The sequence below is a fragment of the Balaenoptera borealis genome (assembly GCF_965194805.1).
Source record: "Balaenoptera borealis genome assembly, chromosome: 19".
Lineage (NCBI taxonomy): Eukaryota > Metazoa > Chordata > Mammalia > Artiodactyla > Balaenopteridae > Balaenoptera > Balaenoptera borealis.
The window spans coordinates 13,004,776-13,029,984 of NC_138878.1; the positions used below are offsets into that span (position 1 = coordinate 13,004,776).

Consider the following 25,209-nt stretch of genomic DNA (forward strand, 5'->3'; position numbering starts at 1 on the left):
GCTGAAATTGCTCTCCAGGGCTGAAGTGGTAAGTTTTCTTTCTGATGAAGCTTATTAATCAATGTTTGGCATAAAACCAGGCAGCAAAGTACATCCTAGAATCCAAGAACAAGGCACATTAAAATGCCAGCTGCTGAAACTTCCCTGGTGGTCCAGTGGCTAAGACTCCGCACTCCCAATGCAGGGGCCCGGGTTCGCTCCCTGGTCATGGAACTAGATCCCACATGCCGCAGCTAAGAGTTCGTATGCCGCAACTAAAGATCCCACATGCCACAACTACAAGATCCCACATGCGGCAGCTAAAGATCTTGCATGCTGCAACTAAAAAAAAAAAAAAAAAAAAAATCCCGCACGCGGCAACGAAGATCCCATGTGCTGCAACTAAGACCCGGTGCAGCCAAATAAATATATATTTTAAAAAATAATAATAAAAAAATAAAATAAAATGCCAGCTGCTAAGGTACTGGACTATCCTTACCAAAAGTCAGGTTCTAAACCACTCTCACCTTGTGTCTCTTTGGTATTTGGCTTTTAGGGGTGTCCCTTGTTTTTAGGGAGGACTTGGCCTATGTGACATTTTATGTTATTAGATGGCAAATTTGACTAAAGGAGGGATGGATGAATGATAATCATAGCTATGGAGGACATCTGGTAACCCTTTCAAAATAATAATACAGCAAGACAACGACTGATAGGTTAGGAAGGAAGCCTCTAAAGGAAAAGAGACACTGTGGTTTGAGTCCCAGATCTGCCACATTCCAGCTGTTGGACATCGGGCATGTCACTTAACCGTGTCCAGCCTCAGCTTTCCCACCTGCAGCTCATGATACTGACTGCACTTTCCGCATAGAGTTGATGGTTAAATGAGGTGATGCATATAAAACTCAGAATAGTGTCTGGCACACAGTAAGTCTCCATAAAGGACAGCTATTGTCATCATTTTACCAAGAGCTGAAATGTCCCACATGACACAATTATGGGCTCAATAGTATTTGTCCCTGAAATATATTACAAAACTGAGACAGTAAGGATGGATGCTAAGAAAGTATTTAACATACAATACTCTTGCCAGAAGAGAAGCATCTCATAAGGGTTTACAGTACGCAGAAGTATAAGATGGCTACTCCTACTCCATCTCCCGGTGTCCAGTTATCTTCTCCTAGTTATTAAATCAAACACTAGTCTAGGCGCTGCTGTGAGGGGATTTTGCAGACGGAGAGATTACCCTAGTGTTCCTGACTTATGCCGGAAGACAGAGCCCTTAGAAGGGATCGGGCTTTTCCTAATGAGGAGATTCCAAGCATGTGAGGGTCTATGGAAGGGGTACATGGTGGGGAACTGTGGGGGGCTTGACAGCTGACAGCAGCCCCTGGCCTACAGCTAGCAAGAACATGGGGCCTCAGTTATTCAACTGAGAAAAAACAAACTTTGCCAAACCTGAGGGGGCCTAGAAATGGATCTTTCCCTAGCCGAGCCTCCGGAAGGGAACGCAGCTCAGCCGGCATCTCAGTCTCAGACTTCTGAGATCCTAAAGGCAGGATCCAGCCAAGTCATGTCTGGACTTCTGACCCATGGAAACTGAGGTAATACATTTGTATTGTATTAAGCCACTAAGTTTGTAGTAATTGTTTATATAGCAATATAAAACTAATACAGGGTTCCAAAGATGAAAAAAATTAGCTTTCCTTAAGCCTTCTACCAAAATTTCAGCAACAGCTGCCTCTGTTTTTTCTATGAATTGGGGCTGGAATGCCTGAGTCATTCCAGTAGCCCATGAACAACACATACAGGAGGTTGGTATGTATATGTGCATATGACTGTGCAAAGGATGGAAAAATTGTGATCTTTTGCAATTCAGAATTCCATGTCCACTGGTGATAAGTGTTAAACCCTCCTCCTTAGATATGAGGGTACACATATCTAAGGCTAACATTTGCTTTTTATTTGACAATAGGGCATTAGCACACTTCTTAGGCAGTGCTCAGGACCCAAGGTAAAACAGTCAGAGCTTTTATAAATTACCCTATCATGTACTTAATATTTGCCATAAAAGACAAAAGTGTTTGCACATGTCGTTTCAACAGTAAACGAGAGCGAATACACTCAGGCAGACCTCCTACCCTGCAGTGCTAATGACTATGAAGCTTGAAGAAAACAGCACTGTGCACTCTTCTCTAAAATGACTCGCTTGCCAGTTGAAATCTGCAGGAATTTCCTTCCATGGAATGAGAGGACACAAATAACAACAGGAACCAAGGTGCAGAGTGAGGGATTTCTTTGGATTTATACTATTATCTCAGCAGATGATCAATTCTTTGTGGAACAAGAACAATGAACATCACTCAGGCCTTTCTCTTTTTTGTCCCCTAAATATCTGTATCTGTAGTCATATGGTTCTCTGTCCTGAAGTGAGTCACTTTGCTGCTTAAAATAATTAACTGAACGTTAGGAGATGAAGTACAAAAGAAATGATGCTGGAGCTTTACAAAAGAAGCAGAGAGGGTCATGATTAAAAGAGGGGGCCTTAAGGTCACATGGAGGCCTGTCGGTCAACTGTGGACTCTGCCCATTTGTAGCCAGGGGGCTTTGTATTAATTTTTAAAATCTAGGTTTCAGTTTTCTCATCTGTTAAATGTACTACTTGAAGATGAAATAAAATGGGTGCCAAGCACCTAGTACTTTGTCTATCACAAAGTAAATACTCAATAATTGGTGGTTATTATTAACGTTATCATTCAAAATTCACGTCCAGTTCTCCTTCCTGCTTGCACCCTCCCCAATCTAGTTGACAGGAATCTCTTTCACAGGCCTCTCTTGCTGGAGATTCTGGATGGCTCTCCAATGTCTGGACCAGTGGTGCTGAATTTTTTTCCCCTTTGAGAAAGCTATGGAACCCCTCCATAGAAAAAGTAAACACACACACACACCCCCCACACATATCCCAAACTTTACATATAATTTCCAGGGTTCATGGACCCCCAAACATGGTGGGTGTTTGTCATCTTTTCTGTTTGAAACAAAGGCAGCCTGCAATCAAGACTGGTACACCAGATAAGAACCTATGGTCTGGAGGATTTGTTCCAAATCCTTCCTTAGAGGGCCCCAATGCACTTTTCCAGGCTTACTTCCCAGGCACTGTCAATTTCCAACACACACCCTCGGTTTCAGCCACACCAGATCTTCCCGAGTGTGCTGTACGTCACCACTGCATTTAACTATGCTGTTCTCTGGAAACGTACACCCCATTTCCCTGTCCTTCTCCTCCTTATGCCTCAAGTCTCCACTCAAATGTGCCTACCTATGAACATTTTTAATTTTATGGAAGAATTAGCCACTTCCTCCTCTGTGCTTGTATATAACATAGCACACTGTAATACTGTGTTGTTTTTGTATCCATTTCTTTTTTTGAAATTGTAAACTCTTTGAAGAAAGAGATCATTCTTATGATTTTATGAAGAAAGATCATTTTTATGTCTCTCCCTTCAGCTAGCACAGTTAGTCCCAGGCATGAGGAAGATGCTCAAAAATATTTATTTATTGGTCAATAAATACATGAAAAATGTTCAGCATCACCAGTAAGCCAAAGAAACACAAACTTAACTAATGATACAACACTTATTTTCATCTACCAGTTTTGTAAAACAAACAAAATGTTAGCAAGGGTCTCGGAGAGGGTGACATTCTTTAACACTGATGGGGGTAGGGTGGGTAGGATATAAACTGGTACAAACTTTCTGAGAGATAATATCAAAAGATGTATCAAGACTCTTAGTTATGTTCATGCCATTTCACCCAGCAATTGCATTTCTAGGTATTTAGTCTAAGGAAACAGTTAAAGATGGGAGCAGCAATTAAGATGTGAGCATTGTTTACAGTGGTGAAAAACTGGAAACCACCTATCAGTAGGGGATTAGTTAGTTAAACAACTGTGGTGGAGCCAAATGAGGCAATAAAGTCAGTCATGGAAAATGATCTGAACAGGGGTACTCCTTAATAATTCATATCAAAACTGACTATACTACATTGTTGAATGAAAATAGCTGGTAACGAAATAGTATTATTTGATGGTGGGGCGTAGGAATACACAGTCAGACACACAAACACAGTAAAGTTTTGGAAGATATACACCAAAGATTTTATAGTGGTCATCTGCAGGGTGGCATAGAGTGATTTTTTTCTCTATCCTTATAGAATAAACAGAAGTTAAGGAAATGTTACTTGTGTAACAAGAACACACACATATATTTCTTGAATAAATAACTCATTCTAAAAGGATATGATCACTCTTCTCTTTAGAGAGCATTTAATTTTAACTCTGTTTGCTCTCTTGCTTCAGATTCATTTCCAGTTTCTTTCTTTCTTAGAAGCTTTTTCTTTAAAAATAAATAATACATGTCACAGTGTTAAATTCAAATGGATTCAAGGGTAATGAGTCTCTCTCTCTCTCATGCCTGTGCATGATCACTAGTTACCATCCCCAGAGGCAGCCACTGTTTGCTGTTTTCTGCCTGGCTTTTCAGAGAAACTTTATAAGTAAAATTAGACATATATGTATTTATATTATTGCATATATACTTTTCTTGCATAAATGGTAGCATACTTATACACTCTGTCCTGAAGCATGATTTAAATTTTTAAATTTTATTTGTATGAAATGTATACCCATACACAATTTCCAAAGTTAAATGGTTCTAGAAAAGTTATATTGTGAGAATTTGGTAAAGTTGCAGGATATAAAATTAATACACAGAAATCTCTTGCATTCCTATACACTAACAATGAAAGATCAGAAAGAGAAATTAAGGCAACAATCCCATTTACCATGGCAACAGAAAGAATAAAATACCTAGGAATAAACCTACCTAAGGAGGGAAAAGACCTGTACTCAGAAAACTATAAGACACTGATGAAAGAAATCAAAGACAACACAAACAGATGGAGAGATATACCATGTTCTTGGATCAGAAGAATCAATATTGTGAAAATGACTATACTACCCAAAGCAATCTACAGATTCAATGCAATCCCTATCAAATTAAAAATGGCATTTTCCACAGAATTAGAACAACAAGTTTTACAATTTGTATGGAAACACAAGAGACCCTGAATAGCCAAAGCAATCTTGAGAAAGAAAAACGGAGCTGGAGGAATCAGGCTACCAGACTTCAGACTATACTACAAAGCTACAGTAATCAAGACAGTATGGCACTGGCACAAAAACAGAAATATAGATCAATGGAACAGGATAGAAAGCCCAGAGGTAAACCCACACACCTATGGTCACCTAATCTATGACAAAGGAGGCAAGAATATACAATGGAGAAAAGACAGCCTCTCCGATAAGTGGTGCTGGGGAAACTGGACAGCTACATGTAAAAGAATGAAATTAGAACACTCCCTAACATCATACACAAAAATAAACTCAAAACAGATCAAAGACCTAAATGTAAGGCTGGACACTATAAAACTGTTAGAGGAGAACATGGGCAGAACACCCTTTGACATAAATCACAGAAAGTTCTTTTTTGACTCACCTCCTAGAGTAATGAAAATAAAAACAAAAATAAACAAATGGGATCTAATTAAACTTAAAAGTTTCGTGCAGCAAAGGAAACCATAAACAAAACAAAAAGACAACCCTCAGAATGCGAGAAAATATTTCAAATGAAGCAACCAACAAAGGATTAATCTCCCAAATATACAAGCAGCTCATGCAGCTCAATATCAAAAAGACAAACAACCCAACCCCAAAATGGGCAGAAAACCTAAATAGACATTTCTCCAAAGAAGATATACTGGTTGCCAACAAACACATGAAAGAATGCTCAACATCACTAATCATTAGAGAAATGCAAATCAAAACTACAATGAGGTATCACCTCACACCAGTCAGAATGGCCATCATCAAAAAATCTACAAACAATAAATGCTGGAGAGGAGGTGGAGAAAAGGGAACCCTCTCGCACTGTTGGTGGGAATGTAAATTGATACAGCCACTATGGAGAACAGTATGGAGGTTCCTTAAAGAACTAAAAATAGAACTAGCATATGACCCAGCTCTCCCACTACTGGGCATATACCCTGAGAAAACCATAATTCAAAAAAGTCATGTACCACAACGTTCATTGCAGCAATATTTACAATGGCCAGGGCATGGAAGCAACCTAAGTGTCCATCGACAGATGAATGGATAAAGAAGATGTGGCACATATATACAATGGAATATTACTCAGCCATAAAAAGAAACGAAATTGAGTTATTTGTAGTGAGGTGGATGGATCTAGAGTCTGTCATACAAAGTGAAGTAAGTCAGAAAAACAAATACCATATGCTAACACATATATATGGAATCTAAAAAAAAAAAATGGTTCTGACGAACCTAGGGGCAGGACAGGAATAAAGACGCAGACATAGAGAATGGACTTGAGGACATGGGGAGGGGGGAAGGGTAAGCTGGGACGAAGTGAGAGTGTAGCACTGACATATATACACTACCAAATGTGAAATAGCTAGCTAGTGGGAAGCAGCTGTGTCACACAGGGAGATCAGCTCGGTGCTATGTCCCCACCTAGAGGGGTGGGATAGGGAGGGTGGGAGGGAGACGCAAGAGGGAGGGGATATGGGGATATATGTATACATATAGCTGATTCACTTTGTTACACAGCAGAAACTAACACAACATCGTAAAGCAATTATATTCCAACAAAGATGTTAGAAAAAAAAACAAATAACCCAGTTAAAAAAATGGGCGGAAGAACTAAATAGACATTTCTCCAAAGAAGACATACAGATGGCCAAAACAAACACACGAAAAGATGCTCAACATCACAAATTATTAGAGAAATGCAAATCAAAACTACAGTGAGGTATCACCTCACACCGGTCAGAATGGCCATCATCAAAAAATCTACAAACAATAAATGCTGGAGAGGGTGTGGAGAAAAGGAAACCCTCCTACACTGCTGATGGGAATGTAAATTGGTACAGCCACCATGCAGAACAGTGTGGAGGTTCTTTTAAAAACTAACACAGAGCTACCATATGACCTAACAATCCCACTCCTAGGCATATATCCAGAGAAAACCATAATTCAAAAGGATGCATGCACCCTGATGTTCACTGCAGCACTCTTTACAATAGCCAGGACATGGAAGCAACCTAAGTGTCCATCAACAGAGTAATGGATAAAGAAGATGTGGTACATATATACAATGGAATATTACTCAGCCATAAAAAGGAATGAAATAGTGCCATTTGCAGAGACATGGATGGACCTAGAGATTGTCATACAGAGTGAAGTAAGTTAGAGAGAAAAACAAATATCATATAAAATCGCTTATATGTGGAATCTAGAAAAATGATACAGAGGAACTTATTGGCAAAACAGAAATAGAGTCACAGATGTAGGGAACAAACTTATGGTTACCAAGGGGGGGAAGAGGGAGTGGGATGAATTGGGAGATTGGGATTGACATATATACACTATTACGTTAAAAATAGATAACTAATGAGAACCTACTGTGTAGCACAGGGAACTCTACTCCACGATCTGTGGTGACCTAAACGGGAAGGAAATCTCAAAAAGAGTGGATATATGCATATGTATAACTGATTCACTTTGCTGCACAGCAGAAACTAACACAACATCGTAAAGCAATTATACTCCAATAAAAATTAATTAAAAAATATTTTTAAGAAGGTATACTGTGAAAAACACTTGTCTCTTGAACCCAGTCTCCCACCCTTCTCATTCTCATTGTTGCACATTAATGAAGGCAACCCCTTTAATTTTTAGCATTTTCTTTTGGTGTTTACCTTCATATCTGTAAGTAATCTACTGCTATTTCTTAATTTTTCAGTTTGAGCCTTATCCATTTGCTTCTATGGAAGATAATGATAGCTTTTTTCCTCTCCCTCTCTCTGTGCATTTCTTTTACCAACTCTTCTACATTTTCATTTTGGGTAGTTTCATCTGACGGTTCACTTCCACAGTTTTCATCTGTATGTAATACGCAGTTAAACCCATCTATTGAGTTCCTAATTGCAATTGTATTTTTTAGGTCTTCAATTCCCATTTGTTCTCTTTTATACTTTCTAATCTCTACCAAAATTTTAAATCTTGCCTTTTATTTCCTTCAGTATATTAAGCATATTGTAGTTTTATATTAATTTGTCTCCTGTATGCCTGGTAATTTTAAAATTAACTGTTTGATGTTGTAATGAAAACTGTAGAGATACTTTGAGGCTTAGAACAATGTTGTCTTCCTCTGGTGAGACTATATTATTTGCTTCTAGGAAAGATGCTGGGGAAAACCAGCAATCTCGGAACTCCTTTAAATAGGCAGAGATTAAAATGACTTAAAATGATGGTCTGTACTAGCTTACTTTTGTTCCCAGAATGTAGCTTTTCCTAGTCCTAACCAAAAGTTTGGGAGTCTTACCAAGTCCATTCTTCTCCAATTTTTCTCTCTCTAGCCTGTCCTGATTCCAATGTTTATCTTCTTAGACCAGTGAGTTTTCTGAAAGCTCCTTTCAGTTTTTCAGCCTCTTCTGGTACTATATAGGAAAAGCAGTCACAAACGCTGGACGTATATTTCTCAATTTCCTTTTTCTTTTGGGTTGTCATTGGCTTTGTTTGCTCCGTCATTCCCTTAAACTCATGATTTTTCATATCTTGCCCAGCTTTTCTCCCTGTTCTTAGAGGGAAGTAGTTCAGAATGATATACTGAATTGAAAGGGCTTTGTCTGTGCTTGGTATGCTGAGAGTTCCTGTTGGCCAAGCAATTGCCCTACCTCTTAATTTCCCCATTTGTGAGGAAAAAAAAGTCTGAGAATTTTAAGACCAGCAGACTTTGATTGTATGAGGGAGGGAGGTATCTGTAATTTACACAGCTCTTAAGTAATATGTACCAACAATCATTTTAAAAAATTTTTATTTTATATTGGAGCATAGTTCATTAACAATGTTGTGTTAGGTTTCAGGTGTACAGCAAAGTGATTCAGTTATACATATACATGTATCTATTCTTTTTCAACAATCTTTTAAGGCTACAAGGAGGTATCTTTGAACAAGGACAATAATGTTCTTTCTGAAAGTCACTGCCTTCTCAAGACAGATTAAAAATTTATTTTTAAATAAAAAATTCAGAAAATTTTTAAAAATAAATTTAAAAAAATTTAAAAAGACAGTGAAAAGTGTCATTATCAAACACAAGTCATGATGATAGTTAAATAAAAGGAAATAGGACTGCTCTGAGCACATAGGCATGATTTACACAGTGCCAGGAAGCATCTGTACAAATACATGAATAAATAAGCCCCAAGGAGCTAAAGAATTAGAAAGCTAATGAACCTGAAATTTCTAAAGTAAGTTATTTGCTAATAAACCTTTTTTTCTTTGATGTGGAAGAACACATATGGATTCATCAATAAAAATGTTTTATATTTTATAAGATGGTTTCACTGTCAAAAATTACAGAGGCAAGTGAAGAGTAAGGAAAAAGGCAGCATTAGAGCTCCCATTTGACAGAGCACTGTACTACGTGGATCAGTTAAATTTGAAACCTTGGGGCCTCTCTGAGCGTGCCTTATTTCTTTTTCTTTCTTACCTAAGAAAAATATAAAAGATCTTAAGATAGTGTCATAAAAATTTAAGTCTTTCCATAAGCCATTTTACCTAGATCTTCTTGTCTGTCAACACTAATAATCAAAGCTACCATCTATTGAATGCTGAATGCTTATTTTTTATCAGGCACTTTCTACATAGATTATCATGTTTAATCTTCTAGATGCATTATTAGTTCCATTTAAAGAGAAGGAACCAAAGGCTCTGAAAGATTAAATAACATGCCCAGAATTAGCGCACGCACAGTTAAGGCTTGATTCCGGATCTGTTTGAATACAGTACCTATACTGTCAATAGTACAGAATACTACTTCAGCACTCACACACTTAACCACTCTTTGTTGAGTGACTACCATATGTAAGATAACTGTGCATGACACATGACCATGCCCACCCTCAGATAATGTTGTCCTCCCCTCCCAGACACACCTCAGTTTAATGTCCTAACATCTCAGAAGAGGAATTTTTTCTTCCAAAGCATGAAACAATGCTGCATACAACTTCATCGCAACTGACATTTAAAAAAATACCCCAAGTGTCATCCTATGGAGAGCTCTACTATGTTATATATGCCTCTCCAGTCTCTTTCCTTTTACATGAGACAGGGAAGATGAAATGGGACTAAGGAAGAATATGATCTGCTCCCTGATCAACATCATATAATATTGACGTATGTGTGTTGGGGATTTCATACCATTAATAAACTTTTACACCATGCATCTCTTCTTGTCTTTTCTCATTATATAAAAGTATTTATTTCATTTTGTACTAGCTTATTATTAAAGATGACTGTCTACTGTCAGTGCACAAACAGGCAGAATAAATTCTTTAGTTGATAATGACAATGATAGGCATCCCCTAAAAGTGACATGAGTTGGTGTCTTAGTCAATGTGGGCTGCTATAACAGAATACTATACTGGGTGGTTTATTAACAGCAGAAATTCATTTCTCACAGTTCTGGTGGATGGTAGTCTGAGATCAGAGTGTCAACATGATCAGGTTCTGGCGTGAGTGAGCTCTCTTCTGGGTTGCAGACAACCATTTTTCTCATTGTATCCTCACGTGACGGAGAGGGTGAGAAAGCTCTCTGGGGTCTCTTCTATGAGGGCACTAATCTCATTCATGAGGACTCTACCTTCATGACTTAATTACCTCCCAAAGGTCTCATCTCCTAATACCATCACTTGGGGGGTTAGGATTTCAATATATGAATTTGGGGGGCAGGGCACAAACATTTAGTCCATTGCAGTTGAGTTGATGATGATGATGGTAATGGGGAAGAAGTTATAGATTTTTATGGAGGAGGGAAATTAGAACTTGAAAAAAAAAGCACATTTGATCCATATGAAGGAAGTTTTGCCTTAATCTCCCTCTGTGGTGACAAGTATTAACTGTATGCCTGAATAATAATTAATTAACAAAAACAATTTGCTAAAGCTAATTAAGAGTTGGAATAGGCAGAATGACGACGGAAAGGCTTACAAAGCATGCAGGAAACCAAGACATTTTTCTTTTATTTTCTGGCTAGCTCTTTAGTGACAAAGAAATCAAATCTCCTTTCATTTTGTCTCTAGCTTATACTGGAACTAATCATATTCAATCAGTAGAGCTGTCGCTCTAAATTCAGGGAAGGTGCTGACCCATCATGCTACCTAACATTCAATCAATAGCTTTCCTTCTCTCAAGGTGGTTTATAATCAATATGACCTATTGGAATCTCTCTTTTGAGTTTCACATTTAGCTATGCCGAAGTAAAAGAGGTCTCAAGTGAGGGTGGGGCTGAGAGGCTTACAGCTCTCTGTCAAATACAAACCTTTGCTTCTGGAAGTCTCTTGATATCACTGCCACTGGTATCCTCTTGTCACTGAATGAGTCACTTGGTATGGCTTAGGAAAAGCACAGTCCATTCTGGAACAGCTATGACTTTTATGTGGTAAAAGAAAAGATGCCCACCATGATAAACTAGAATGTTATTCTCTTCTTATTTCCTTATTACTGTGAATTTATTTTATAGATTTTTCACAATTAAGGCTAAGACATAAGAACTCTGCTCTCTCATGCCAGCTGAAGATACATTTCATCATCCTTTTGTCAGTGCTCACCAATAATATATAAAGCACTATAAAAAGTAGTTAAGAGGACTGACAATAGATCAATGAGTTTAAGCTTTAAAACATGTCTTTTACTCTAACACACAGAAAAAAAGAGAGAACGTTTTGAAAAATGAAAAGCCAGGCATAGCTGTTTCCATATCTTGGCAACTGTAAATAATGCTGCTGTGAACACTGGGATGTGTGTGTATTTTTTTGAATTAGTGTTTATGTTTTTTTCAGAGATATACCCAGGAGTGGAATTGCTGGGTCATATGGTAGTTCTATTTTTAGTTTTTAAAAAAAACTTCCATACTGTTTTCCACAGTGGCTGCACCAGTTTACAGTCTCACCAACAGTGTACAAGGGTTCCCTTTTCTCCACATCCTTGCCAGCATTTGTTATTTGGGACTTTTTGATGATAGCAATTCTGACAGGTGTGAGGTGATAACTCATTGTGGTTTTGATTTGCATTTTCCTGATGATTGGCGATGTTGAGCATCTTTTCATGTGCCTGTTGGCCATCTGCATTTCCTCTTTGGAAAAATGTCTATTCAGTTCTTCTGCCCATTTTTTAACTGTGCTTTTTTTTTTATGTTGAGTTGTATGAGCTGTTTATATATGTTGGATATTAATCTCTTATCAATCCTACCATTTGCAAATATTTTCTCCCATTCAGTAGGTTGTCTTTTTGATTTGATGCTGGTTTCCAGGCATAGTTGTACTCAAAAACAAGGTAAACATCATATGGGCCAGAAGTGGAAGAGAAACAATAACCTTCTAGTAAAGGAAGCTCAAGGGAGAAAAACGGAAACCAAAATGATCTTCCAGGAAGTAAAGGATAAGGGTCAAGGTCCCAAGCTAAGAGAGCTTCCTTGTATTTGAAAGAAGGCTTAACAAAGCTGTGATGTTCCTGAGGCTATAGTCTACACACAGGCTTGTGCCAGTGGTGGCGGACATTGTGGTGGTGAAATAGAGACTGTCATGTAGACAGGCTCCAGGCCAAGCCACTGCCCAGTGTGATGATTGAATCTACATCACCATGGAAAAAAGGCTCAACACTTGATTCTGGACTAGTGATTTGCTCAGGGTGAAGACAAACGGAAAAAATGCTAGACAGGGAGATAAGAGCACTGAGAATGAGAGAAAAACATACCCCACACCTGATTAATTTATCATTTAAAATTCCAAATGCAACCTCAAACAACTGGTTAATGAATTCATTCTTGAGCATCAATAGAGCTAAATAAAATTGATTAGAAAATGTGCCAAGACCCTTGTAGAGGTGCAGGATAGGATAATATATATAAAACAAGGATTATGTAACAAAAACATGGAGATATGAATCGAGAATTGTAGATATGAATAACCAATTCTAAATCTTGGAATTGAAAAGTACAGTCACTGAAATTAAATTTAAAAAGTAAGGATTCCCAGGTGGTGCAGTGGTTAAGAATCCAGCTGCCAATGCAGGGGACACGGATTCAAGATCTGGTCTGGGAAGATCCCACATGCCGTGGCGCAACTAAGTCTGTGCACCACAACTACTGAGCCTGCGCTGTAGAGCCCGCGAACCACAACTACTGAGCCTACGTGCTGCAGCTACTGAAGCCCGCACGTCCTAGAGCCCGTGCTCTGCAACAAGAGAAGCCATCACAATGAGAAGCCCGCGCACCAAAATGAAGAGTAGCCCCCACTCGCCACAACTAGAGAAAGCCCGCATGTAGCAATGAAGACCCAATGCAGCCTAAATAAATAAGTAAATAAATAAATAAATAAATAAATGTATTTAGAAAAACTATATTAAAAAAGATAGGTAGATAAGATAAACTTGCTTTGCCAAAGGCAAAAACAGAATTTGGAAGCTGGAACATACCACTGAGGAGGCACCTCAGAGAGATGAGGAGATGGATGAAGAGATGAAAGATATGGATGGAAATAAAAATAAGCTTGTAGAATTGCACAGAAACATGTGTGTGTGTGTGTGTGCGTGTGCACACGTATTTTTTTTCTCAGAGTAGAAAATAGAAGGACTGGTAGAGAAGAAACATTTGAAGAGATGATGGCAAAAAACTTTCCAGTATTTAAGGGTCAAATCTTCAGATACAGTAAAGAGAAATTTAAGAAAACAAAAAATGAAAACACAGTCTTAAAAGCAACTAGTGAGAAAAACAAATTACCAATAAAGGAATAATAATCAGACTAACAGCAGAATTTTATCAGCAACAATTGATGCCAGAGATCAATGTACAAAGGAAAAAAAACTTTGTCAAATAGATTCTTATACTCAGCTAAACTAGCATGCAAGACTGAAGGTGAAATCAAGATATAGTCAAATATACATAAACTATGAAACCTCTAGCATAGAACTTAAAGGGATATAATTCAGCAAGAAGAAATACAAACCAAGAAGGAAGCAGGGAGATACAAAAAATAAAAGAAGAATAAAGAGAAATTCACGAACTATTTTGATAACTAGTCAGTAGTTAATTACTGAATGACAAAATTCAGCAACTTTGTGGAAAGAAGAGAAGATCCAAAATTCTACACAATAATTAAAAATGACAGGTGTGAAGAAAGGTTAAGAGATAATAGATGTGTGATAGGGTCCTTGTCTTATTCTTGAGGAGGACCAAGATACTGATTTCTTTCATTATTGTTAGAAAAAGATAACATTTATTTGTTAGGGTTAATAACAAATAAAGTAAATAAATAAAATCTATGGCCTCCAAACAAGTACGGGAAAAATGTACGTAAGATAGCAGTGGTTGGAGGGGGGCTTGGAGAAAATTTATCAATCCAGTACAAAGCAGAAAAGGAGAAAACTAAAGAAGAAAACAGTATAGTATATAGGAAAGACATGGTAGAAGTAAGTCCATATATTTCAATAATCAGAGTAAATTTTAAAGATTACTCTTGGTATGGTTGGTTGAATAATAGCCCTCCAAAGATGTCCATATCCTAATCCCTGATATCTGTGAATATGTTGTTTTACATGTCAAAAGGGACTTTCAGATATGATTAAGGATCTTGAGATGAAGAGATCATCCTGGATTGTTGGTGTGGTCCCAATGTAACCACAAAGTTCCTTATAAGAAGGAGGCAAGAGGGTCACAGTCAGAGAAGAAGTAAGAATGGAAACAGAGGTCAGAGAGCAAAGATGCTATGCTGCTGCTGGCTTTGAAGGTGCAGGAAGGAGCCATGAGCCAAGGAATGCAGGTGGCCTCCAAAGCTGGCAAAGGCAAGGAAGGAGATTCTCCTCCAGAGTCTCAAAAAGGCACACAGCCTTATAGACACATTTTAGGCTACCGACCTTTAGAACTGTAAGATAACAAATTTGTTACAGCAGCAATAGAAAACTAATGTACTCATCAATTAAAAGAGAGAGTCTATCATTAGCTTTTAAAAAATTCAGTCATGTGGTGTTTTAAGAGAGTCTAAACAAATCAGCACACAAAACAAACCAATACATACCAAAAAATCCTGAAAATTAGGGAATGAAAAAGATATACCATGCAAATGCTAAGTAAAAGAAAGCTGATGTAGCATTATCTCTATCAGGCAAAATAGAATTTAAGTCAAAAAGCATAAATAGGGGCTAAAATGGACAACTCATTATGAAAAAAGGAATAATATATTGAGATATATAAGTCATGAATTTATATGCACCTACCAACATAGCTTTTAAATATATGGAGTGAAGGTTGACATAATTACAAGGAGAAATGGAAAAGTGGGAGATTTTGATAAAATTATATCAGAAACTGTTAAATCATACAAATAATTGAGGCAGTAAAATATGTGAACAATACAATCCATAAGCTTGATTTAATACAAACATGTGTCGGGAATTCAAAGCAGAGACCCTTGTCACTTGAAGGAGACAGGCATATAAATAAGTAAATATAAAAAGGGGGGGTCCCTACTTACACAAGAAAATAACCCAATGGCTTAGGATCAGAAGGAGATGTGAAAGCCTGATGATTCCCTTGATGCCACATCACTGTGTATTTCTATGGCATATGATTAAAAAAATGTTTAAAAAGAACTGCTTGAACGAGACATCAGAATTACTGCTTCCTGGATCCTGGAAACTCCATAAAGATCTAACTGCAAGGGCCTCTCTTGCAGATCACAGAGGCAAAGGCCACTGTGAGGATGTTTTAGTGCCAGCTGAATCCCAAGGTGTCACTGACACCTGTACACAAGTTCTCGAGTTAACGGTACCTGAGGTTGAATTAGAGCCAAGAGTAAATGAAAAAGAATTCCAAATGCTTCCAAACAAGTGCTGAGCAATGCACTTGCTCCACCTAGCAAGGGGCACCCATGCAAAGAAGGCATCTATCTTCCAGCCCAGGGCTGAGGTCCCAGGGGCCAGGGACCATATCCTCGCCCTCATTTCTGCTGTCATCCGGAGAGAGGGACTATCTTCCCGAAGGAGTGCCGTGTGCACAAGCAGAGCCCACACACTCTTGCCAAAAGGGTCTTTCTATGCTCTGTTCTCACATTCTGATATTTTCTACCCCACGCAAAACAGAGGTGACTTACTCTATTGTTTGGAGTCCTTCAGCTTAATCCAAGTAAGTTGGCCCATTCAAAACCTCAAGGGGAGGCTGATATTTCAAACATTCCAAAGCAAAGCATGACAGACGGCTGGCAGTGGGTGCCGCATCTGGGGAGGGTGGACTTTTTGACTGGCAGTCAAAAGAGGGGAGAGAATGACCCCTCCATTTTGGGCACCCAGCAGAAAAGAGAAGAACTTCCAGACCTGGATTTGTAGTGATAACATAAGAAATGAAGACTGTGCCCTTGGCCCTACTTATTTCTGAGTGAGCAAGAAATTAAATGCAATAATTATCTGACCACGACTTACCGGGGTACTGAGCGCTGGGCTTAGGGAACAAACAACTATTAACTGAAACTCTTTCCTAATGTTTAGTGATTTCTGTAAGGATGAACTTGTAGATTCAGTATGGTACATCAAGTTGAAATTTAATAAATGGTATTTCAATTTCTTTCCACTGTAGTTAATTTCTAAGTTAGTGTAATTCAATTTCTATGATATTAACACACATAGTATTCACTAGGAAATCCATCAAAAATCCCAGCCGAAATATGAAAGGAGTTTAATTTTCACCTATGAGAAATACAGTTGAAACTACTTTTATGCTATAAAGGTAATCAACTCAATAAACGCCAGTTTTCCAAGAGGAGACTGAGGGAAGAACATCACACTTTTGTCGCCTTGGAACCGGAGCTTGCTGTTTTAAGATGATATTAAACAATCAAAAGATGGAATCATGAAAACCTTTATGGAAAAGAAAAAGTCCCATTTTAACAACCAGATGGGTCATTCAATATATATACTATATTAGTAAAAAAAAACAACAGATCCTTGATGTGCTTTTGTTTCTTAAAATGTACCAAAAGTTGCCACAAATTGTGAAATCTGGAGATATCTGAAAATGAAAGGGGAGGCAGTGAGGAAGGGAATCCTTGCTGTATTTGTATGTAAGCATTCTTGTGGTTTCTGCCCATCTCCTTCCTCTGTAATCCACTGGGACCCTCTCATGCCCCCTCTCATTATCTCAGACAGGTTGGCTGACTCCTCCTACCCACTGTGAACTCTGCACATACAAAACTGGACCGGAAGCCACATTTCCTAGGCAATACCCCATGCTTCCACCAAACACACCAACTGCGACTCATTGGATAAAGACTAGAGAAGGTGTCATTTTCTGTAGGATTTTTCTTTAAACATTATTCATCACACAAGATCGACAAGGCACTAGATCAAGAGTGGGCTTGTGTCTGAATCTCATGTTCAAAAGAGCAGTGACTGTACAGGAAATCACTATCTTTACAAGGAGTAATGACAAATGATAATATAATAATAATGATAATGATAAATGGCTCCTAGTTGGGACCAATGACTCTAAGGAGCCATTACAAGTCCGTAGAAAACTATGATCCTATTCCCTCTGATATTTTATAAAATTAACAGTAATTGACTTTTCAGAAATATCTGACAAATGCTGAAACCAAATGTTCGCACGCATTCAAATGTCAATTAATTTGGAAATAGGAGAAAGGCTATACTATTTTAAATTTTATATTTAAATTTAGAAAACTTCTTCTAAAATCAAGAATAGTTTCAATTACTGGATTAGAAATTCCTAAATTCTGCAAAAAATTGGTATCTCTGTTTAAAAAATTAGCTTATAGAAAGAAGACTAGCGGATCTAAGTGTCATTATAAAATACACAGAAATAAGATAGACTCATTTCTAGAACCAATTTATAACTATTTTTCTATCTATCTTTGTTTTGCTGTGTTCTTTAATTTCTACTTTTGGCAACTACCATCTTGTTGTATTTCCTACATCCTTATAAACTACATTAAAATATTGCCAGAAGGAAGAGAGAATAAAAATAGAATAAGCGTACTAACAAATCTGTAGCCAAATGGCTTCAAATTAAATACAAGGAAGCATTTTCAGTTACAGAGACATTTAAAAAGTGTTTTCTGGAAGTGCGGGGCTGGGCTCAGGAACAGTTCAGTAAGGAGATCTCTGAAGCATCTCCCTGAACTGGGATTATAGTCAATACATTGGCCTGTTTACCAAACTACACGTATATTGTGTTTCTAAATCAACAAAAAGATTATAATAAAGAGGAAGTGGGGATGAGAATAACATAGTTTAATGCAGTTGAACCATTTATATCTCCGCTTCTGGTGATCATTTTCAAAGGCATGTTGCTAAAATAAGGCCACTGACTATTAAGATATAGGCAGAGCTGTGTTTTCAGTGACAGTTCCACAATCTACTCACCATGCATGCCTTGAATAATGCGGGGATTAAGGACTGGTTAGACAGGTTGAGAATCCTGAGGGAGTCCTTCAGGACGTAGATATTGCCAAAATCAACCTGAGTGGGATGTACGTAGATAACTGGGCCTTCTCCAATGCTCCTTAAGTGACATACCTGCATTCCATGTAAGAGAAAGAACACAGGAATGGCTGAAAATGGCTGGCCTTTAAAATCAAATTAAAACAGAAGCTTTTAAGCATCCCTTTATAAAAAGCAGGGACATAAAAGCGTGCTTATTAGAACTGACATCCCTTCTCCCTGGTACTCTGTGGTCAAAGGGCACAGGGATGGCCATGCTGACCAGACCTGGAATTCCTCCCTTAAAAGAATGATCCACTTCCCTGGGTCAGTCCAGAGCTGTGCACCCGAGGGGAGACCAGAATAAGGGTCCTCGATATGCCACCCAGCACTACAGCCTCAAGAACACTTAGAGGTTAAGGACCAGCACTTCAGAGTTGGATGTGGCTGGACTGAGTCTCAGTTCTGTTGTATTAGCAACACGATAGGGCCATCCACTGCACAAAGTTGTGCAGGTTGGGGACTGAAACCCACCTTGCTCTCCTCCCCTTGCCCTGTGCCCTCGGCCAGGCACTGTGTCTGCCCAAGGAAGGGGGTCTTTCTCTTTCATAAAGTGCTTCCTGCTCAGCAAGCTACCCTCTCATGTGCTGCATCTGTGCAGGGCAGGCACAGTGTAGGCTAGAAGGGTACCTGGACTGTGGCACCTTTCAGTTGGCCTGCCTTAGTGATGCTGCTTTATAAGTCAGGCTTACCTATGGCATCTTATATGGAAGACATAAAATACTCTCTGAGCAATCAGAATCACTTCAAACAAATGTATGTTGACATCACCCAGCTTCCAAGTAAACCCGATGTCTAGGAATTCACAGCCTGTTGGGCAACATCCTCCAAGATTCAAGATTCATCCTTCGATTCAGCTCAAGCAGCAGAGAGATTTCCATATCTCCCTCTTCCCAGGCTTGGAGAAAGACTAAGACTTTCAGTAGGCTAATTTGGGATATAAGTCCAATTATAGAATATGTTATAGCATATAGTTGTATATATATCGAATAATCTACAGGAAAAGATCTGGTGAGCAGTGAGTAAAACCAATCTCAGAGCCCACGTGTAGCAAGCTAGGGACACCCAGCTTTGTACTAGGAACAACTGAGGAGGGTGTTAAACATACAGATGTGCTGGTCCTCTGCCCTCAGAGATTCTGACTTAATAGGTCTGGAGAGGGGTCAAGTGTGTCTGTATGTGTGAGAAAAATCAGTTGCTATAAAGCACCACTTTTAGATGTAACCACAAACAGATTCCCGAAGTAACAGCCCTGGTATTTTACCACTGCAGAGTGAAAATGAAAAACTCTAGAACTACCAACAACTAGAGGATATGCAAATATGTTGAGTGCCTTACATACGAAGGCTGGAATGTCCGGCAAGAAGTACGGCAATTATAACTACAATTCTGAAAATTGGCTCTCACCACAGGGGGGTCCTGGCTCCCAAAGGTCGAGATGTAAACTGTGGACCTGTACTCCCCAAGGACTTGGGTCTCCAGGGCCAGAGGTATGTGAACGGTGCTGTGGGGAGGAATGACCCCACAGGGGGTGGGACTAGACAGCAACACAGCTGGTGCATCCTGATATACCTGGTGGGACAGAGAAGCCAGAAGGATAAGCAAGCCCCAGGTTCAGTATGAAATCAACAGCATGTTAGATCATTTTGAAACAAGCGTTGTCCTGAGTCTGTGGAGGGTTTTTAGAACTATATCATCGTTAAAGCAAGTGAATGGGGATGAGTACTCCAATTCAGCCAGAAGGAACTCTGGCTGAGTGAGGTGTGCAAAAGGCCCCAAATGCAAAGTGTGCAACCCAGCAAAGTGCAGAAATCATCCACAATGTGAGTTAGTTCAGGGTAACAGCTTCCCACGGCCAAATTTCTTAAACTGGCCTTCCGCACCTTCATGCTTTATTCCCCATCCACTTCACCCCTTTGCGCTTCATCGGTAGAGGCCACTGGCATTTCCTGAACACATGACACTGTTTCCACCTCCAACCCTTTGCACCTGTGGTTACTCTTCCTGGAATGCCCACACCCTCTGACCTGCCTGCACACTCATCCTTATACCCCCAGGGATGCCCAGTGCCCCAGAGTCTGGGCGCTTGCTCTGTTCTCAGGGAGCATCCCGCAGTCCCTTTCCTCAGCGTGCACTGTCAACGCGTCCATCTTCTCCAAGGACTGCAAACTTCTTAGGGCACGACCTGGGTCTCTCCTCAATATGTGCCCACTTTCTGGCCCAAAACACATGCTCAGTACACGTTTGTTTGTTTTTGGTTTGTTTTTTAATATTTATTTATTTGGCTGTGCCGGGTCTTAGTTGTGGCATGCAGGATCTTTTTAGTTGTGGCATGCAGGATCTAGTTCCTGACCAGGGATCTAACCCAGGCCCCCTGCTTTGGGAGCACAGAGTCTTAACGACTGGACCACCAGGGAAGCCCCAGTACATGTTTTTTAAATGGGGAAACAGGTGAACGAATTAAGGAATGTTGTCCACTGTTTACGAATGTACGTTCCTAAGAACCCTGTTCTCCAGCATATTACTAAGCATTTATGCAACAACAACAACAACAACAAATAAAACTTTAAAAATCCCATGGTCAAATAAGTTTGAGTAACTGGGAAACACTTCTCAGAGCGTCGACTCCTGGAGGGAAGGACAGAGCGTGCCAGTTTCACTAGTCCAGGACACCCCGTGGTCTTTCCGCACCTGGTCTGGTCCAGCTTGGCCTAATCTAACTCAGCCTCCCTCAGCAGCAGTGCTCCGCCCAGCCTTCCTGGACCCTGAGGCCAAAGGAAAATCAGTAATACTGATTCCACCTTTATCTAACATTTTGATATCTTACTTATCATGGATTTTTTGTATTAGTTTTGATTTCTTCAAGTGTAGCATGAAAACATCATCTATCTTGATTACTGAGTGTTTTGGCTCTCCCCTAAATTTTGTGCTTGAGGCAAGTGCCTCACCCTTTTCCCAGCCCAGCTGTGCACACACAGCTTCCCTATCACCCTGGGTGACTCAGGCTCTGCTCTGAGTTCTTGAGGTGACCGTGCACTGTGCAGGGCGAGCCTGTTCGGCTGTTGAACACTTGAAAGTTAGAAAAGTTGTCTCCTGTCACCCCCATTCTCGGCTTCTGGTTTTGTCTGAGAGACGCCCACAGAATGACTCAAATTCCCTTTTTTACACAGCAGACCCTTGACTAGTGGGAACTATTTCATCCCAGCTAATTCTCTGTTCCAGATTAGACTTTGTGCTTGCTCCTCATATGACTTGGATTTCCAGATGACAGAGACTGACATTCTCGTTACTCCAAACATAATTCTTTTTTTTTTTTTTTTAAGTTTCCATTAAAAAATACCCTGTCAAGATCTGAAGACTACATTCCAGCACTGCTTTGATGTGTGGCTCCCTCCTTCCTTTAGCTGTGGAACACTGTGTTTCTCCGATGCAGCCTAAACCTGCCTTGGTTCTGTGGCCTCAACACTGGTCTTCTGGAAGGCCAACGGCACTACCCATTGCACCATGGAGTCACCTCACTGGTCTTTTAACTTATTTTGAACTTACAGCCAAATGAAACCCCCATTTGATTTTTTGCATGTATTTTTATTAGAGTACTACTTACAGAAATGAATTTTAAACCCAAATTCATCCTTGGTAAACTGCACCTCATTAGTCACCTTTCATTACTCTAGTCTATACAGATCTTTTTGAATCTTTTTTCCATCTGTGTTTAACGTCTTAGTCTCCCACCTAGCTAGGTGTAATGGCATGTGGGCAGATCCATTTCATAAAACATTAAGAAACAGTTCCTCCTTTCTCCTTCCTATATTATCTCTAGCCTTCCGATCAAACAAGTTCATTTATAAATATTGCATTACCATATCTTAGTGATTCTGTTCAAGTTACAGCCATAGACATAAACGAAAACTTCTAGCTCTGCCTCATTTCCCATGCATGGTTAATGCACAGGCAATAATTTGCAGGTGCAACTTCTGCATGTTGCCCTAACTGACCCTTTCTCCTCTTTATAGAAGGCAATTTCCCTGGGAAATTAACAACTGTTTCCACCTGCAGCTGCTCACTCATACAGGTGGCAATCCAGCTGTAGCTTCATAACCCCGTCTCCAGGTTATCCCATGGTTAAAAATTAGAATTACATACAGTCATGTGCTCAGGAATATGGCTCTTTCAAAGGTCTTCTCTTTCTCACTGAAGGAATCCAACTGAAGAAAAATCAACACTGGAAAAGGATAGAGTAACTCACCTGAGGCAGGACCTGATAGCATCCTGGGAGGTCATCATGATTGACAAGCTGGATCGCTTTCTCATATGGATACTTCAGGAAGCAGTGCCCACAGTTCACCTCTGTATTAACCACGCAGAGAGTAGGTACAATACACCTGCTCGAAGGAAGGAGTCCATTAAAGAATTCAAAAGGATGGAGGGAGAGCTTGTTTACATATGGAGGACACAGAGTCCCAAGTTAAACACATCTGTCACTGTCACACAGTAGTTTTCCTCTAATAACTACATTAATCATTTTCAAATCTTCTCTCCTGTCATCCCTCTCCCTAAGCCCCCAGTCACCACTTTTTAATCAAAACAGGGCTAGAAGCAGGACTCCTTAAACACTGTCTTCTGTGGGTAATGACTAACATTTCCATTGTTTTTCATATTTGGCCTTCATTTGGCAAAGAGACCCCACAGTGCAAATTCCTTAGGGTTGTGGATCTGTTTCCCTGACAAACAGGGCCAATGCCACCAGCATGAGGTCCTGACTAGCTGTGACACTTTGGACCAGTCAGAGTCCCCTGAGGACTAGCAACAGCTCGCAGCATCTAAATAATGGTCATAATTCTAATTCCTATGCAGAACAGCTGCCTTGGATCAGTAGGCTCAGGCAGCTGCTCGACCCAGAACTGGCACTGTGACGGTGGTGCTCAGTGAGGAGGGGGTGTGATGGCGGAGAGGGAGGGAGGAATGGAAGGCCTGTGTGTGCAGCTGGCCTATTATTAGGTGACTTGGGTTTTATTTTATGTCTGTTAAGTCTCAAAGTCTGCCCTGCCCTACTGCACTATCACAATATAGTGCAATGGTGAGGAGTGCTAACGTTTGAATCAGTCAGAGCCCGGTTCAAGTACTGACCTTACCAAATACAGCCTTGAGCAAGCTGCTCTCCCTCCCAGAGTCCCATTCTGCTCATAGGTAAAATGAAGGTAATTTTAGAGATTGACGTTAGCATCATTAACTCTTCTTAGGGAAACACAGAAGACGGTGTGAATGAAGAGTATGGCACGGAGCCGCGTGATGGCTCGGTAAAAGGTGATGAACCTGTGGTAGTGGGTGTCGCCAGCCACACTGCTGGCTCTCTGGGAGAATTACCTTAGGGAGCATGTTCTAAAAGCAGCTCTTCTGTTGAGAGTCTCTGAGCAGTTCTTACAGACTGCACCAAAAGCAGTGACATGAAAGAGAGTCTTGTTGACCTCAAAGTTTGGGTTTAGCACAAGATGAGTGTTCATTTTTAGCTAGAATGGAAGTTGTCAGTTGACCCAATGATTTCGGTAAAGCTTATCCTTTACTACTTGCAACACTGTGGCTGAGAGGACTGATAGTATTTGACTGGGTCACAGAGAATACATGGTAGGTAACTCACAGCCTCCTAGAACCCCCCTCCCCTTTTTCTTAAAAATTCAGGATTTTCTACTGAGAGCTGCAGGGAAAAGGGGCTGGAAAGTATCAGAATAAACCCACATAGAAAATACATGCAAGACTAGACAAAAAGTCAAACTTTGGGATAGAGAGGACCAGACGAAAGAGTTTTCACTGTTTTTAAACAAACAATTAGGTCTCTGGAGGGACTACTAAGCAGATTGTGGCAAGAACTTGACCTTATTTTAGGGCCGCCCTTTGACTTCACTCAAGCCCAAGACACAGGAAATGGTGCCAGTTATGATGGCCCCACCAACAAGCTCGGCTGCACATTCTTTAAGGTGCATCTTCCTAAGATTCATGGAAGTCCTAAATTCTAGGGATTGGAATATTGTCAGAGTTTTAGTAAGTACCTTTCTCTATTTCCTTCAGATGGTATTTTCATACACACTCTCAAGTTCCAGATCTGGATATTTCTTTGCTTTGGCAAGAGTGTGGCCAATGATTTTATTTAGGATCATTGTCGTCATCAGTAAGTGACATACCACCCTTGGAAAGACTGTAAATTAGTTGAGGAGACACAGTCAACAAAAAATGGCAGAGCCAGGATCTTAACCTGACTCCAGAGCCCACTGCTGCCTCTATTAAAACGGAGAGACAAGTTGGTGATGGTTCTGAGGAGTTTATGATGTTAGCGAGGGCCTCATTCTGGGGGCCGCCTGCAGCCTCCCTTAACGTCATAATGACAGTGTCCTGGAGCAGGGTCTTCCACTGCAGGGCTGCGAGCCTCACCCTTTCAGCTGCAGAACTCTGGGGTACTATCTTTAAAGATAAAAATAAAAAACAGCAACTGTTCACCTCTTCCTGCTAAAACCTTGTCAGCTGTATACACGGCAAGTCAGACCCATTAAAGA

General features: G+C 39.9%; 1 protein-coding gene and 1 long non-coding RNA gene across 3 annotated transcripts in view; one reads left to right on the forward strand and one right to left on the reverse strand.

Moving 5' to 3' along the window:
• LOC309617580 overlaps nucleotides 1–25,209 on the forward strand; it is a 548,498-nt gene that overhangs the window by 201,875 nt on the left and 321,414 nt on the right. The gene's annotated exons all lie outside the window — the stretch shown is intronic.
• HYDIN (HYDIN axonemal central pair apparatus protein) overlaps nucleotides 1–25,209 on the reverse strand; it is a 441,132-nt gene that overhangs the window by 200,167 nt on the left and 215,756 nt on the right. For both annotated transcript variants that reach the window (XM_082369752.1, XM_082369751.1), the window contains exons 17-19: nucleotides 22,911–23,046; nucleotides 20,072–20,236; nucleotides 18,548–18,700 (exon numbers count right to left, since the gene is read on the reverse strand). In XM_082369752.1, the coding sequence (XP_082225878.1) occupies nucleotides 18,548–18,700; nucleotides 20,072–20,236; nucleotides 22,911–23,046 (454 nt within the window). The remainder of the gene's footprint in view (nucleotides 1–18,547; nucleotides 18,701–20,071; nucleotides 20,237–22,910; nucleotides 23,047–25,209) is intronic.